Source organism: Amblyomma mixtum, chromosome 3, assembly GCF_055824585.1.
Source record: "Amblyomma mixtum isolate Tamu chromosome 3, ASM5582458v1, whole genome shotgun sequence".
NCBI lineage: Eukaryota > Metazoa > Arthropoda > Arachnida > Ixodida > Ixodidae > Amblyomma > Amblyomma mixtum.
The window spans coordinates 188958290-188976352 of NC_143014.1; the positions used below are offsets into that span (position 1 = coordinate 188958290).

The 18063-nt window shown below is 47.8% G+C and overlaps 1 protein-coding gene across 1 annotated transcript in view; it reads right to left on the bottom strand.

The window, feature by feature from the left end:
• Nucleotides 1-1282: 1282 nt before the first annotated feature.
• LOC149353031 (uncharacterized) overlaps nucleotides 1283-18063 on the bottom strand; it is a 29548-nt gene continuing 12767 nt past the window's right edge. Inside the window, exons 5-8 of the mRNA XM_089575757.1 lie at nucleotides 16580-16627; nucleotides 16061-16108; nucleotides 1748-1885; nucleotides 1283-1531 (exon numbers count right to left, since the gene is read on the bottom strand). Of these exons, the coding sequence (XP_089431883.1) occupies nucleotides 1283-1531; nucleotides 1748-1885; nucleotides 16061-16108; nucleotides 16580-16627 (483 nt within the window). The remainder of the gene's footprint in view (nucleotides 1532-1747; nucleotides 1886-16060; nucleotides 16109-16579; nucleotides 16628-18063) is intronic.

The following is an 18063-nucleotide window of genomic DNA, read 5'->3' on the forward strand; positions in this document are numbered from 1 at the left end:
CCGCGCGTTCTGGAGACTTTTGTCCCCGACAATAAAGTCGTGAGCAAAAGTGGTATACAACACGCAGCCGGCGGCAGAGCTCAGGAAAACTGCATTGGAATGCCGTCTAGCGACCGCTATCTGGGATAGAGACAAACGTGGCGGTGCCCCATTTTATCGACAAGCATGTCAGATAGCGCGACTTGATGCGTCGCGCTCTTTCTCGCCTAAACGCTCTGGTGCGATATCAGTCTCACTCCGGAGCAAGCGCCGGCCGTCCGTGGTATCTTGATCGCTGGAAAGAAAAAGTAAATGAAAAAGGTGCCACAGGTACTGTTCTGCTGAGGCACCGCTACGCATTTCACCGAGCGGTAGCGCGCGACACACCGAAAGGATTCAACTTACATGCCTGAAGATAAGATGGGTCCTCCTTGAGCTGTCGCGACCCCTGTCGCTGTGGCTAGATGGCGTTTCAATGCAGTTTTTCCGAGCTCTGCTACCGGCTTCGTGTTGTATACCACTTTTTCTCACGACTGTACATTTTAACACGGCAGCGTTAAGGGTCCCAGAAAATTCGGCAACGTTGCCGTCGGCGGCGCGAGCAAAAAATCTTTGTTGGCCACGTCACACAAGAAGCGGCAAATTAGAAAAGCGATTCAAACACTAGAAAACCCGTTATAGAAGGTCGTAATAGGATTAAAACGTCATTAGGACAGGGAAGTTTATAAAGTAAACGAACTGCGCGGAAAAGTAAATTGGAGTAGTTAGTCGGGAAGCGAACCCCACACCTTTCGGTTCCGAATCAGACAAGCGTGCATAGCCCATGCAAGAACGTTCGTGCTGCTTGGTTAAAGCTGGGCTTTATATGTATGACGTGTGGTCGTTCACATAATATGGAAACAGTGTCCGTGTCTGTGTGGGCAAGAGGAGCCGCTGCCGGGACCCTTTACTGCTGTCCCGCCATGCCCTTAATGGCGGAGCTTAAGTGCCCCCTTACGTTCGTTTTGCTTTTCCATTGGCAGGCTACTACTTACCAGAACAAAAAGAAAGCTGCTTTGCTCCCACGCATTATTCTGAACTGTGTAATACGCCTACAAACTATTTTTCGTACTTCAGTGAATATTGGCGTTGCGATTAATATATTCTGCCTTCTTTAGCGACACAAAACTTTGAACAAAACAGTTTTATTTCTTTCTGGCGTCCTTTATTGTTCTCCATGAAACGGCCGGTCCTGGAGTCGTTCTCGACGTCGATAAAGTTGCGTCTCCGTCGACCGCCGGCCCCATGTCGCCTGGGCCGCAATTCAGTGGCCGCTCGCTGCTGGCGGCTTTGTCTGCGGCAGCTTATCCAGCTCTCCACCGCTCGCCAGAGTTGTTTGTGACACGGTCGGCCCCGCAGTCTGGTTTGCAGGCTGCACCGTTCCGTTCCCCAGCCCTTTCTCGCGCCTCGGGTAGTAATAGCTCTGGTCAAGGAGCGGGTACGTCCATATGGCTTCATTTCCTTCGCGGTCCTCCCCGGAATCTTCACCCGGCCGTCCGCCAGGGGGGCGCTCCTACAACGGAAATATTCACAAAACTCCTCAACATACGTGAGGTTCTCGATCGGCCGGCGGCTTTCGCATCGGTTACTGCAGTCTAGCTGTCGTATCATTGGCTACCGTGGTGGGTCAGCGCCTACACGCCGGGCAATCAGGTGGCGCTCCTCCTCTATAGGAAGTTTTGTCAACCACTCCTTTCACTGGCTAAGGACCGGCACCTGCCCAACTTACCTCAGAGTCTTCTTCATCCGTCGCGTCTCCATCATCCATCTTGTCTGGTTTACCCATCGGGTCTTCATCTGATTCATTCGAGTCCTCTGGAGGCTCCGGTTCTTCACCAGAGCCAGCATTCTCGCTTAAGATGCACTCCTGCAAGATGAATACGGACAGGTAGTCAGCCTTCGAAAGGATTTGGACGACAAAGCAACTTTTTGAATGAGAAGCCGCTACAGTCGAGTCCTAGTATGTCGAATTATTATTTATATAAAAAAATTCAGGTGGGGGGGGGGGGCACTTTGTTGACCTGAAGTGCGGTGAGGCAAGAGGCTTAAGCGCGGTGTTGCTGCCTGCGTCCCTGATGTGTGGTAAAGATGTTAAGCATCGCCTTTAAGAGTGGAACGCGACAGCGTCTTGCAACACTGCCAGGGAGTCCGCAGAACGCCATCACCCGTTCGGCTCTACGCCTTGCTCGTCGGTAAATTGGTTTTTGAGGAAAGGAAATGTAGCTGTCTCGCATATCTCTGTGGACACCTGAACCTCACCGTAACAGGAAGGGAAAAAGATGGGAGTGAACGAAGACACCGTATTCGCTAGATGCGCCTTTGTTCATTCCAAACCAACGAGCTAACATGGCGGAGTGGTTAGCGTGCTCGTCTCGCGCTCCGGATACCCTGGTTAAATTTCCCAACTCGACCAATTTCCTACTCGGTTTTTTTATTTATTTATTTTTACTTGGAGCATCACTATACCATCCCTTTAATTGGTTGCATGGTTACTAGCCAAAGTACACTTGGCCCCGTTTGAAATTCGCGCACTGTGACCTCACGACCATTTCGGCCAATTGAAAAGCGTGACTTTTTTGTCGACAACTCCTGCTTACAACGATGAGGTATTAAAGGCTTCCGCATAAAAAGGCAGAACATCTGGAAAATTTCTTGCAAAAGTATAAACCTTTTGCTCACATTTATCGAAGTCCGGCGCCTCGAGCCCCTAACTGCGCTCTTTTATCAATTTTCGCGGACCCGAGACTGGTCGGCTGTGCGGCCTTGGGCACCTGTTGACAGCGCTAGCGCTGTGAAACCGCGTGACCAGGTGAACGTCTAGTATGCCTTTGCCCTCTTGCACTCTTTTTCAGGCCACATCAATGTCATGCAGAGGAGCCAACTAAACTAAATCCTAGCGGTGGTATTCGCCTGGCGTGCTTCGCTCGCTTTGCTGCCGACAGCGTTGCGGAAACCAACGGCACCTTAATTCTTATGAGATTATTCTTTTATAGTGTACTAGTAAAAATATTAGACATCTTATGACTGCCAGTGGCTAGTTCTAAAGCACCTTCAGCTGCGACTTCGATGTGAAGCAGGGTAGCGGTGCGCTGCCAGCACGCATCGGGCGGCACGTCACTGCGAAGACAGCGTCACTAGCGTTGGTGAAATCTATTCTTGCCTCTAAGTTAGAGACAATCTTATCTATTTTCATTTTTTTAAATATCGAAATATCAATATATTGATCTGTTTCGTGATACCCTTCGAGCTCGGTAAATCTGGGTTCCACTGCATTGTTTCGACGAGACAGCCTTCTACTCTACTCGATCTCAATGTGGCCGCAAGAAGGGATTCGATAAGTCAGCGTACCAAGCGCAGCATGTGCACGAATGCCTATTGGAGCATTTTCGTCACCCACTCAGAATTATTTGCAGACAAATACAAAACAAAACAAGACTGGAAAATGACGCTTTGAGTGGCTGAGCGGCCGCATTGTAAGCTTTGCTAGATGATTGCTTGGAGATGATTGCTTAAAAATTCGCGTTTGTCTTCATGAACTGTAACCGGGCCACCGAAACTTCCTGGCGCATTTCTTTTAGGGCACAAAAATCTTGCATTTCATGATATTCTAATACTAATTTCGTAGTAAATGCGATTAGAGTTTCAAACGAGCATTTTTCGTTCATCTCGATATTGTATTTAGACTTGAGCATGTCCCAAAGGGGATGGTGGATAGGGATCAATGCAAATAAAATATCCCTTCCCCAGTGCTTTCCGTAAGCACATCCTGAAGATTGTGATTATTCGTTCCCAATGCCCTCCCCACCAGGGAAGGGTCTCTCGGCAATAAACTTCCACGTTATGCTATTACTAGCACAGTAGTATTTCACATGCTGCTCTCTAATAGAACTGTGATGAGCTGAAAAGTCCTGAGATACCATTTTGAATGTCGCAACGTTATCGGAATAGACAACCTGTGAGGTTCCATGTCTAGCACAGAATCTCCTGAATGCCACGATGAAAGACCCTGCGGCAACGTCGAGGGCAAGTTCAAGATTAATGGCCCGCACGGCGGCCGAAGTGAACGAAGCGATGTGCACTTTTCTCGTGCGGCCGACTTTCGCGAATATGACTCCAGTAAAGTCAACACCCATGACTTCGAAAGGCCGAGTGTTTTACAGCCTTCCACTTGAAAGGGGAGCTGTAGGGGCATTCTTCAGCCGGAACCACGCACACGGCACACACTTTGCAAGGGCATGCTTAACACAATGGCGGGCTTTATCAAGACCTTTTCCGTTCGTGAGCTCGAAAACTTCCGCAGGAAAGACGTCGTTCTAAACTTGCTTGAACCAGATGATTTCAGTGTCTCGTAGTTCTTGAGAAGCAAAGGGGTCCGATACGACGAGTTGCAGCGCAACGACAGTTGCTGATGAAGCGCGGTATCTACGTTTGTACTCTAGCAGTTCTCCTCCAAAAGCTGAACCAATCAGGAGCCCAAATTGGCTCTCTACTCATGCTCAGAACCGGCATTTCGCACTTCAGCTCAGACAAGGCTTCACTGTCATCAGGTCATCCTACGGAAGAATGGTCTGGTCAGGTTTCAGGAGATCATGACAGCCATTCAGGACTTTTCCACCAGAACTGCCTAGCTAGAAGGTCTTTGGCAGATATTCTTTAGTTTAAAAGATCAGGAGGCTTTTGATGACCAGGTGAGATGGCTAAAAGTCAGTCTGTATTTCGCTGACTCGATTGCAGACAAACTGCTTCCACATAGTGTCCACGCCCCTTATCACAAAAATCGCGATTGAGGAGTCGGTTTATAAATACTCTTCGAGGCGTCCGTGCTTCCTTGGGAGCGTCTCCCGTAAGAGCTGCACCAGGCGAGTGGCCACTACTGCAGAAACCAGTTCTAAGAGAGGTAGAGTGGGGCGTTTGGTCGGTGCTGCTCTGCACTTTGAAAGCAGAAGCTGGATACAGACAGTAACGCACACATCTTCGACTCGAACTTATGCGACAGCACCGCACGTACCAGAGCTTGCACCAGCAAAGACGTGCAATTGCTAGATAGGAGAGTGCCCCAAAACTAATGTAAATTCGCAATTCGGGCGGGAAAATGTCTGTAGCGCATTAAAGTCCTCACACCATGCATCCAAGACTTCTTATAACGCTTCATGCATGGTTTCATCTCAGGCGATGCTGTGCAGCAAAGGTATCGAAAGAGAATCTTTACCCAGGTAAAGAATGAAGAAACCACCCTAATGAATAGAAAAGGTGTGCTGTCGTCTGTAAAACGTAGCGATTCATGTTTTCCATTTGCGTGAGCAGTTGCAGCCTAACGTCAGCATCAAGGTGAAGCTGGTCAGAAGCGATATTTTAGAAGAGGCCCGGCACCTACGTGAGCGCAGCAGGTGAAGTTTGTGCCGTATCCTTTTCGATGTGTTGTTGAAGTGTGGGATCACTCGTAGCCCACGTATGAAGCTTCATTACAGCGAAAGGCTTTCTCCGAACAAGAAGCATCAATGAAGAGATCGTCCACATAGAATCAAGTGCAGAGGAGAGCCGCTGTACTTGATTCTACGTGGACGATCTCAGCCGATGTACTTTCTAAAGAACCTACAACGTGTTGGAGATGATGCTGTAACATTGCCCTTAACAGGATCGGGCTTGCAGTCGTTCCGAAGGGCACTCGTTACGTTGGTTGTGATGAACACTTGGCTCCCGTTATCAAAAACACCTCTGAAGTAGGTGGATTGGTAATCGGTCAGCAGCTATACTCGAAAGGTTTGCAGCAATACTTGTGTCCCCCACGTGGCTAGAAGTTGAATCATTACCCGTAGCATGGAGGCTGGCGCTGTTAGCCGCGCTGGAGCAGGAACTAGAGCGGTAGACAGGGTTACAGAGGGAAGTCGCATGCCTGCTTTCACACTGTAAACAGCGCATGTTGCGGAGGATGTCCTTCGATCGACGCCCTTGAGATGTGCATTTAAAACAACAGCCGGACCTCGCTAAGCGACATTTCCGCTCCGGAAGACTGATGTGGCACTTGCGGTGTTGAGTAGAGTGCATGGTTGAGCGGCAGAAGAAACACACTGCATTGTTGAGAGGTGTCGTTGTGCAGAACAGAAGCCGGAGGCAAGGAGCTTCATCGTTACCTTTCCGTGCGGTCATGACAGGCGAACCATGTCCAACCTCTTGACTGCTCCATCGACCGCCAGCAAGCAAAAGAGTTTTTTTTCCCGGGCTTCCACATCGAGGTGGACGTGGACCAGCAACCGTGCACCTCCACTTCTGTCGCCTGACGTTCGGTGGCGTTTGGCTCGAGGCTGTGCCTCTTGTAGAGTAGGACCGCACCGGCCCACCGATTGCCTGCGGCCCTTTAATGTTGATGTGCACGTAGTCGGGAAGACTACGTAAAGAAGTAATCTTGCCAAGCGACTTGACGGGCTTGAGCGTATAGAGTTTAGCCACGTAACGCTGTACAATGATCTGCTGGCTTTCGAAGCGTTTATTCAAGATATCGATGGCAGCGCCCTACGACCTTGCGAGACTTGAATGGCTTTGATCACTTTTTTTCGCCGGTCGACTGCGCAGATTCTTGAAGCAATTGAAACGATCAATGTCGCTCAGGTCCAGGTTGGTGTCTACGGAATGGTGCTACATGTCGCAGAAGGCCGGCCAGTAAAGACACGTTGCCGTCAGAGTGGAGCAAGTCTAACTTCAGCAGCCGTGAACCAACGCGGCCTGGTCGCCCAGAGGTCGTGCCCTTGGGAGGTGGGCAGCCTACTGCAGGGAGAGAGGTAGCAGCGTCGGCAGAATGGCTAGGAATACCGTAGCAGGAGTGGGCGCCTGAAGAGCCTTGATGTGTTGGCTGAATAGCGCCAAGGTCTCTACAGCGTTATCTTCGTATTATAAGACTGACACAAAGACTTCCACCGTCTCCTATTCGGAAACAAATGCCTTAAGCTCTTGATATAGGGATCTTAAGCCATCGTTGTAAACCCTGAGGCGTTTGTAAACCAGTTTCAAGTCGGGAAGAGTGAGAGCGTCTGAATTGATTAGTGGACAAACTCATTCCGCAGCCGGGGTATGCGAAGCGCGCTGGGCGCTACGCTTGCTTTCGACGTTGTCCATTTAATGTCGGTAAGGCGTTCCTATTCTCCTGAAGGGTCCGACGATGGACCTTCCGCTGTCCTCCCGTATTTCGGCACCACAAATGTAGAAGAAGGAAGGCACACCAGCCTTTATTCCGGCTGCCAATAGGGTGTACGATTCCGTGCATGAGCCACGCTTGCCTCGCTCCGTCTGTAACAAGTGCGACAGGCGCTAATCATTTGAGAAAGGATGTTTTGAAGAAACAACAGCTGGGCCCATTTATGCCTGAAAGTGACGCGGTGGTCAATTCAAGGCTCATCACATTCATCTACTCCAGTCCGAGAGATCCAGGTGTGTTAACTCCGTCCCATTTCTTGCTGGGATGTCGGCACCTGTCGACCCCAGAAAGTTCTCAGGAGCTGAAGCAAACAGAGCTCCTTAATCTTTGGGTTCACAGGCAGCGTGTCATATCGGAGCTTCGACCTTTGGAAAGGCAGCAGTTAAATACTTCCTTACTCTCCGCACTCTGCATGCTCACAAAGCTGACAACCTCAAGGCCGGAGATGTGATTTTTCACTAGGACAACGCACCAAAACTGTTTGGCAGACTGGTGTTATAGCAGAGTGCATTAAGAGCAAGAATGGGATAGTGCGTACATGCACAATACGCCTATCAAAAGAATCGGAGCTAGTTAGACCAGTGCAACGCTTATATGTACGGGAAGTTGTCACCTCAAGGCCTGGAGCGTATCGAATTTTGGCGCAGGAGGTAAAGGTAGCAGACGGCGCGAGGCGGGCGTGGCTCATGTATGGAATCATACACCCTATTGGTAGCCAAAATAAATGCTTTGAGACGGCTGGTGTGCTTTCCTTTTCTACAAATGTGTCTCTATATTAAAGTATTTATCTCATCGCATTTCTTTGTGCAGTTTTCAATTTATGTGACTACTTGTAAATACGAATTAAATGTGTCACCGTGTTCCAAGATTCGTCTTGGAAATGTTTTGAGCGAGAGCTTACGAGCGATACACTGTAAACAAAAATATACCCAAAAGGGGGTATAAATGGTGGCGGCCCCCCTTTCTACTCCATTTGTGAAAACACTTACTCCATGAGTGTGCAGTAAAAAGGTGGACTGTCCTCCATTTTACTCCCATGAGGGAATAATGGAGTAAAAATGATGATTTACCTGCATTTACTCCAGTCTAGAAAGGGAGTTAATTGTGCCAAATACTCCACCAGTGCCGAAATGGAGTAAAAAAACCCCATTTTGTGCAATCCGCCCCGCCACCTAGCGTCTCGTCTGCTTCTGGTCCGTCGTCTGATAATGGCGGTGAGTGAAGACCGCTTGGTTACCATCGTCGCTGTATTTCTGCTCACTTCTGCTCTTTCACCGGCGCCTGCCGCGGTACAAGATATCGGCTTGTCGCCGTTTTCCGCTACAGTACGCTACATAACTGAATTACTCCTGTGAAGCCTCCGGTGCTCTAACCATACCTGACTTTCATTTGTTAGTGTCGCCACCCCGTTACAGCCTCCGCTTAGGCCTAATTCTCACAGGCTTTTTTCAGTGCGGTTCTCGAAATGTGTTGCCGTAGTTTATGTGTTGCATGAACATGGAACTGTGATAGAACATAGTGTCAACGCTGAGCTCTTGATTGAGCTCATGAGGCTACATTTTTCCTCAGACATATTGAAAAACCAAGCCTTAATGAAGTGAATATGAAAGCAAATACTGCCATCCCAAACTACCATCAGGGGTGTTTTCAACTTTCCTGCTTTGGTTTCTAGTCAAATATAGCGTGGTGCATGACCGTGGAAACTTCCCAGCGACTTCTTTTCAGTTTTAACTACTGATTATAATGCTACATCCCTTTATCTACGAATGTAGCCAACCATACGAGCTCGTACAGCAAAAGGAGACGACAAGCAGACGACTCCCGCCGACGACGCCAGTTTCCCAAGTTGGGTTGCCGGCGGCCCGCAGGGCTACTGCCCGTTTCCGCCGCTGTCACTGCTGTAAGAATATGCCTGAATGAGGATAAATAAACATGACGCCATTTTTGGGCTCCATTTCTGTGGGTAGTAAAAAATTTACTCTCTTATACTCCAAAATAGCTCCCTTAAATAAGGGAGTAAATAAAAAAAACACCATACATATGGAGTAAAAAAACCTCCTTTTGGGTGTGCGTTAGAGGACAAGCCATTTACTCCCTCCGTTTTGGGTGTTTTTTTGCTAACAGTGTAGGTGCGAAGCATAAAAGAACACCTGACACAGAATCTCCAACGCCAGATATCTCAGAGATTTGTGGACCACGTGATCCCCAAAGCGCCCAGCCGCCGCGGTGGCTCAGTGGTTATAGCGCTCGGCTGCTGACCCAAAAGACGCAAGTTCGATCCCGACCGCGGCGGTCGAAATTCGATGGAGGACAGATTCTAGAGACCCGTGTGCTGTGCAATGTCAGCGCACGCTAAAGAACTCCAGCTGGTCGAAATTTCCGGAGCCCTTCACTAAGGCATCCCTCATAGCCTGAGTCGCTCTCGGACATAAACATCCATAAACCAAATCAGACCAATGCGCCCAGTCATGCTGAGGCGTTGAGGGGGTTTGCAGAATATGAGATGTCATACCATAATAAGCACTTAAGTCTGATTACATGGAGGAATGTGAAAGCATGTGTTTTGAGAAAAGGAAAGAAGGCAGTAGCTCTCAGATCTTGACATCTCGGTGAAAACGTCAACCTCGCCTTAAAGCAAGCAACTGAAGGTGCATATGTCATTGGTCAGAAGCCCTGTCACAAGCTAGCCTCCAACTTGGCTAAAACATGTAAGCCATATGCAAAGAGCAATGCTATGACACAAACCCAGAATGCTCTATGGCGAATGGTTGCTCAGAATTTTGGTGAATGTATTCTGGAATACTGCCATCACATTGAGGTCAACCAGTGTTGCAATCGCTGGGATTTCGTCTGCACCTGCGATATCTGTTCTTCAAACCAGCGTCGTCGCTTCGGCGGACGCGGTTGTGTGGCACGCGTCTCTTTCCATCATTCTTCCTCTCTCCTGACTGCATGTGCAAACGATTGTGACTCCGCTCGTGTGTCACGTCATCACTTTGGCGTGACGTCCTTATGCAACATGACTTTTGTGTGACGTCATTACCTTGACATGTAACTCATTTTTACAAGTCATCTTGTTACGTGGCTTTTGTATGACGTCGTCACCTCGACACATGACTCGTTTTTGAAAGTGACCTTGTCACGTGAACCGCTGATTACTTCGCTTAATTAGTCACGCTAATTGTTCATGCCGTCATCGTTTTTCATTATGCTATTTTTAACTTTACAAATTCACTCATTTTCCTTAATTACACTTAACAATTTCTTAATTGATTTCACTAATTAACGGTGTGATGACATCATTCTTCATCCCGGCATATAAACCCATTAATTTATTACTCATTATCATTAAACTTTTACGCACAATCATCTGGAGTGACGTCATCGCGTGGACGTATTTTGCGGACACGTTTTGCAGACAAGTTCTGCGGACAAGATCTACGGAAAACACCTGCAGACACAACTGAGCTATATAATGCTTTGGTATTAAAAAGCTTAATAGCCAACAAGTGAAGGTGCAAATTTTAAACTCAAGAGCTTCATTTCGCCGCCCATGTAATCATAGTTCAAGCGATATGAATATATCACGTGCAATACCGGTGATCTTAGTTTTGTGTGTGCATGTTTGTGTTTTCGTGAGTGTGGGAGAGGGAGAGGAAAAAGAGATCATGATAACATGCGACGTCTAGTTATCTAGATCTAAATTTATGAACTTCGACAGGAGGCATGCGTTAATCCTGTTGGTCTAGCCAGACAGATGGTTGTTGCATTCTTATAATCAGTGTTACAGATTACTCTTTTTTCCTTCCCCACTTTGCAAAACCGGCGTTTAATGTGTCCACGAATTGTAAAAACAAGGTCAGAAGCTCTGATTTTCGTCACAGTTCAACATGTAAACACGCAAAGTATCAGTTATGTTCGCTCTGAATACCATGTCTTTGAAGAATCTTTCAGAGCACGAGTCTTTTACGGAATGTGCATGCCAGTTACACATTCCAAAACGCTAATCGCATGCTATCTTCAACGCGCATGCTCAATGTCGGCGGTCCTACGAATGCTGTGCGGCGCTGCGGTCGACGTCTTTAGCGCTGCTCCTTGTCAGCTAGGCGTGCGCGCCTTCGTGAACGAGAAATCCCAGAAGCAATGATAAATAAAACCAAGTAGGAAATTCGTCGAGTCGGGGAATGGAACCAGGGCCTCCGGATTGCCAGAAAAGCACGCTAACCACACCGCCACGTCAGCTCGATGATATGGAATGAACAAAGGCGTGTCTAGTGAATACGGTATTGTCTTAGAAGGGTGCTTTAGAGACATGTACTGTGGTGTATATTAGTAATTATGAGCATGGAAATTACAGAAGTCGCAGCTAAGTGAGCAGCAAAGTACGTTTCCGCTACTTTTCCTCTTCGTTTGGCGCGTACGTAGCGCCATCAGGCGACGCCTACTATAGCCATACCCTCCTCCTCCTCCTCACAATGTACGTTACTGCCCCAACAGATAGCGCGCGACGGCAGCGCCTCCCGCTCGTCTCGTTCGGGCGCAGTGGGGCCGTGCGGGGACGCAGGAATCACGCGGTGAGCGGCGAACAACGCAGCGCACATGCAAGGCGCGTTCACAAGGAAGCTTGCGGCTTGCTGCCCGTTCGTTCGGCGCGGAAGCTATGCCGGCGTTCGTGGCACCGGGTTTTTCGAGAACAATGTGCCAACGGACTACGACTGCAACTTGAAGCCCGCGCGTTTCGGCAAGGCGTCTGGCTGCACTTCTTCATAGTTTGCCGCTCCGCGCGTCTGTTTCACCGTACGTAGCATCAGCAGCATTAGGTTCAAGCGGCGTCGAAGGCGTTGGCCGTGAGCGAAAAATCCGGGAAAGATTAATAAATAAAAAAGAGTAACAAGTTGGTCTGCACCACTGCTGCAGGAGCGGTATGAGGACTCCCAGGGATCTATGAATGTAGAGAATGACCTTCTGCATATATGGGAATTAACCCGTTATGCTATCGCGTCATACCCTAAAGGCGGCGCTTGAGTGCCCCCTCCAATTTTTTTTCTCGGCTCCTGCTTTCTTGCTCCGTTTATTTCTGCCCGTGCCTGTATATATCACCTCGAACCAAGCCCATCTCGCAGACTACGGCACCGTTCACGCCGTCAAGCATGTACTTCGATCTCTTTGTACCAAGGAATCAGCGCATTAATTGCCCGCCCCTGCATCGCTGTCGTCCACAGCTGCATGAACGTCAAAAATGAGGTTAGCTTGCATGCTAGATTATGCAGCCTCTCTCTGTAAAGCCTCCAGCCGCTTCGGAGAATAAAATCTCAGATGCCAACAGCCTTTTTCTTATCCTGTTTATAAGCCCCGTAAAAAACAAGGCAAACAAAATCGCAACCTTGGAATGAGCTTTTCTTTTCAATACTGTGTAAGAAAACTTATGAAGCAGAGTTTTTGTATTTTGTTATGGTAGGGAGTTTCACTGGCCTCCACTCCTCGAGACAAAGCAGTCGCTTGAGCAAGATGCGTTGCGACATCATAGATGCTTCACACAGTAACCACCCTAGGAAAAAAAAGCGCTGTTGAACGTTGACCAAGAGGTAGGGGGAGTGATGAGATGCAGTAGAAGATAGATCGAAGAGAGAGGTATTCGCTGAAACTTTGCGCAAGGACGACAGGCTGTAGACTACAGCGGCTGAGCGGCAAAGTAGCCCAGCGACTAACCGATTATCTCAAGGGATCACGAATAGAAAAAACGGGTGAATGGGGGGGGGGGGGGGGGGGGTGTTGAATGTGAGCGTACAAAAAAAATAACACCTGTAGCACTTGCTGTTGGGCGAGTTCGTTTGTTTTCATGCTTGCAGAACCCAGCGCTAAAAACAACGGATCAAGAGAACAAGGATAACGACGGGACGAAGCGCTGAACTATCCGCTTTTATTTCAACAAGCGGCGAACCCGTATTTAAGAGGTGCATATAAGGTCACAGACCAAGACAACCGGAAAAGGGAAACAAAAGCAGAAAGACAAAAAGTACAGCTGAGGTAAAAACAGGACAGACAGGTGCGTGACTGATGCGAAAGAAACGGCATGACCACAACTCAACTTAAGTTTTTAACAAAGTGAAGCTCTAATAGCAGATAAAGGTGCAGCTCAGGTGGTATCTTCTGACCTACTATCACACCCACAAACACCAATGAACTTGGAATATTTTCCGTAAATTCTTTTCCTAAATAATATTGCTTAGATCTACAGAGTTGTATTACAGCAGCGCGATGAAGCAAACTCGATAAACGCCAGACAACAAATACTTTCCCTCCAGCGGCATTGAAAGCTGCATCAAATAACGTCCTTACGAATCGAGCACATATTCTAAAGTAACTGGCAACTGAGTTAATTAACGCGTCACTTGCTTTGGCTCTCGCACTGCGCACGCAGGAAGGACATCTCTCATATGCCGCATTCGCCTTCTGTGGATCTCTTCCAAGGGTACGGCAGCCTGGCTGCGCGTCAGGCAGGCGGCCTCTTGCTAGCAGTTACACAACACGGACCTTTGTTGAAACGCGATCACAGGAGAATGCCTCCGCGTTGGGCGTTACATTGATGTCGACTGCCATCAGTCACAACTCAAGAATGCAGCCGTGAATGCTCCTCAAAGAAGGCACTCCAGCCAATGGCATCAATCGGTTTTCGTGGGGCAGAGTCTAGGCTAGAAAGGGAAGGAGAAATGCCTTTGTTCCTGTGTCATGGGGAATGGGTTGGTCGTTTTTCGGGTCAGATGAGCGGAGGGGTTACGGAGGGAAGTGGAAAGGCGGTGCGGGGTCGCTAGAGCTCAGGACAAATGCCCCTTTCCTACCTAGCATCTGCAGCAGAGCCAGAACTGGACGACGCCATTGGCTGAACGGGCCTTCTTCGAGAAGCATTCGCTGCTACATTCTACTATAGAAGCGCTGTAGAGATCGGCTACGTACCGACCAGCAAAACAGACGCCGGCGAGAAGCTCAACGCATTGTCACGTGTACCAGAACAGGGCGTGGTCGTTGCCTCTCGCAAGGGCGGCAGCTGCAAGCATCACCAGTTACCGGCCGCAAACCTCGGGCGAAGCGTTTCTCAAGTGGGACGCGAAGTCATGCGACAGGCCGACACTACGAACGAAGCATCTTGTCAACGAGACATCACGCACTAAGCCAAGCTGTGGTGATGCCATCGAAGCAGACGTCCTAGGCCGGCACGCCTTTTCACGACGGACTGCGCCCGGACGCGGGTACATTCAATTTTAAGACATCAAAAGCTGGACGTAAAGGCGGCTGCATACACGTCGACGCCTGGCATAGTAGCCCAGAAATGACACAGCAGAAGTTGGACTCCTACCATCTGAAGCAAACCAGCCACAAGTCTTTGGGATGTTGTCTTCTTGACTTAGGTGACCAAAAACTGAGAAGTTAAAGCCTGTGTTCCTTTGATGAAGACCGGCCAGGGTACGACGAAAACTAGATTTTTATGGCCTCGCATTTTAGGAGCAGAAACACAGTCCCTGTACATTTACTAAATACCCGTTTACCATACCTGTTACACTTCTTTTATCTGAAAAAAATGACAAGCAATTTTGGGGGAATTTATTGCGTAATCGGAAACAATGTTGTCTTTCCAGTGAAGAAGAAAGGGATCCCTTAAATTTTCAAATGCTTCGGTCGCCCCATGCAGGCTTCATTTTTTCTCGTTCCTGAACTTCCGGAGCGCAGAAAAACGGTCCAATCAGTTATTTATCTTACTCTTTTAGGGCTCCCGTACCTTCGTACTCACTCTGTTTCTATGTACAGCCTACTTCTCTTTCACGTGTCCTCTGTGCTAATTAGTTCTGTGCTGCTGGTTTCTTATCCCTTCGCATCACAGTCGTTATTATATTTCCCTGGGCTTTAAACAGCTGTTTCTGAATAGTCTACGAGGTCCTTCGTTATGCCCCAAAGTGAAGTTACCGTTCGGTAGGTTAGCATCGAGAGTTTGCAACACATGCTGTCTTGCACTTCTAATTTCGTACATAATGGTGAGCTTCATCATCATCATTTATTGACCCTTAAAGACCCCTGAGTGGTGGGGTATTACATAAGAGGGGGGGGGGGGGGTTACATTACAATAATACTACAGGTCACAACCAGTGCCATATGCATATACTGGCTTGCTTATTAGTGCGAAGCTCTTTTAAAATGTGCGAGACGAGCGAGACCAATGCTTCGCGATCGAATGCGCTGGCATCCGGGGCACTGAAAAGTAGAGGCCTCACTATAGCGGAGTAGAAATGTATCACTGAGACGCGCGCATGAGGGCAGAGTATGCGTGCTAAATGGCACGAGGAGCTTATTAAGTGCACTTTAATCTCAGAACCACGATTTGTTTTCTTTTGACCTCACCTATGCACTATGTCATGCCAGTTTTGAGCTTGTTTTTTTTTTTTGTCCCTCAGCGGCTGTATTTTCACGGTAGCTACATGTTTTTAGTAGCCCGCACTTCATTATCAACGTCGAAGCGCTTATTCAGTGCTTGGTTACTTCATACTCTTAAACACTGCGGTAAAATTTAACCACAAGGATACTCGCGGTTATCGCTTCCAAGTCGTGTTTAGGTTCTCAACAGAACAATGTCATGCGGTGATAAAAAGGCGCTTAGGTCACGCTGGTATCCCAAAGAAGTCCTAGTCTAGCTCGTTATCACGCCCACTGAGGAGGCTTCACTGACCGCACTTCACATGCTCGCAAAAAGTGGTCCAATCAGCGTTGCTTATTGAAAAAAAAAACTTTATAGTTATAATGAACAGTGCGTTATATCACTTGAGAGCGCGAAAGAAATTGCTATCCTGACGTTTTCCCACTCACCTGAAATTTCTGGAGTCCTTTTGCAATCTTAGAATCAGATAGACGGCGCTGTAAGAGACAAGTAGTAGTTTTACGGAACGATGTTGAAATAAAAGAACTGCTGACGTGCCTAACAAAATAACATCAGTGTGGTTGAGGTAATGGACATTGTGCTCTTCGTTTATTTCTCAATGCTGCCCGGGAAGCTGCCATAATGCGTAAGGTTCAGTAGCCACATACACTTATTTTATTCTGTCGGGACCGGCGTCTGGAGCGGTCCTCCTAAATTAAAACCCTGCATCAGTCAAGTAAAGTAGGCAATCTTCGGCATTGTCTACTGTTCATGCACGCGTCTTGTATTCCTCAGTTTGATATGTGGTGTTGGCTTGTAATTAATATGCAGTGCTCAGTCAAGTGAAGAGGAAAGATCGTTTATGAGTAGTTCGAAATAGCACGACGTTCTCAGGCTGTGCTTTCATAAATCTGGCCGCTCGTCTATACTTATGCAGTAGAAAAAAATGAAGATAAATGGGCACTCACCTTAGACTTTTTAATAACAAAGCGATAGCAGACAGCAACCTTTTTTGCCTGGAATAAGGAAGACGCAACATGGGAATAAGGTGCATGGGAATAATTTATTAGAGCAGTACTTAACGTATTCTTAGGACGTCAGTTTCTAGAATACTTATAGATTATGAACAACAGCGAGACAGCCACTTATCTTTAACAGTAAAGAATCATGACACCACCAATAAGAATCATGATGCACTGTGGTAGCATTATTACTTCCACCTTCACGACCGTCGTTTGTATGGTACAGAGGCCAGAGCAGAATGTAGAGAGGAAGGCGGAATCGATGAAGGAAGGAATGAAAAAATTGATAGGAAAGGAGAGGCGCAGTGACTGTCTTACTCCTCGGTGGACCCATCAACTGCGCTGTGGAAATGAGAAAAGTGGAGAGGAAGGTGGAGCTTCAGTGCGCTAGCATTGGTAGGGTCATTCAACAGTATGGCGTTTCGGGCTAGTTGGTTATCATATATCTTGCAGATTTAACGGAACAAAATTAGCTGTGGTTTAACTGCTGTGGAACCTGGTTAGAGAACGAAAGCTATGGTGTATCCGTCAACTAGACGCGGCTTGGCGTCTGTAAAGCTGAATGCGTTCCGGAAAATTTCACTAATCACGTAATTATAACATCTGTAATTTACACGCTCAAAATTAAACTATTCATGAGCGCCTCAGTACATAAATCGAAGATAAGTTTCAAAGACATCTGTGCACTCACTAGACGCGCGCCATCCGCTGGACCATCGCCGTACATTGCGTGTTGGGATTTCAGTCGGTGCCGCATGATGGCGCTACGACTGCACGCCATTAACGAAGGAAGTTAATCGGAAATTTACTTCGCTACAGTCTTAATTGGGATATCTGTAATTTACATGGTCATATTTAAATTATTCATGCAAGCCCAAGTACATATCTCGGAGATACATTTCTTAGACATCTGTGTATTCACTCGACGCTCCATCATTCTCTTCCAACAGTCGAACAGTCGTGGCGGAGCATGAAGGGGAACTCCAAGGTATTTGGGGGGGGGGGGAGGGAGGGTACGAGGCTATTCAACTCCAGCATAATGAGTCGGCATTGATACCCATGAGCCGAACCACAGACCCGAACCTTTAGAGCTATTCATTTGAGCGTCAGAGACAATGCCAAACTGCTCAATAGTGGTTACAGTTTTGTCAATACTGGGTTTATCAGTGCAGAGAAACACCAAATCATCGGCGTACGCAAGCACTTTGACTTCATTGCCAAAGAAAGCAATACCACGGATATTGTTGTGCATTCAAGTCTAGTAGGCATTACTGGAGGGAGTCGGACCCAGCCCTTTGGAACTATGCTCAGACTTCTGTTCCGCGCAGCCTATCAATTTTTGGTCGAGCGCAGGCCTGCTAAATGTTTCTGGCAGCACACAAATTATTACGTATTGCAGGTACTCACTATATCCAAAGCTTTCACCGTAC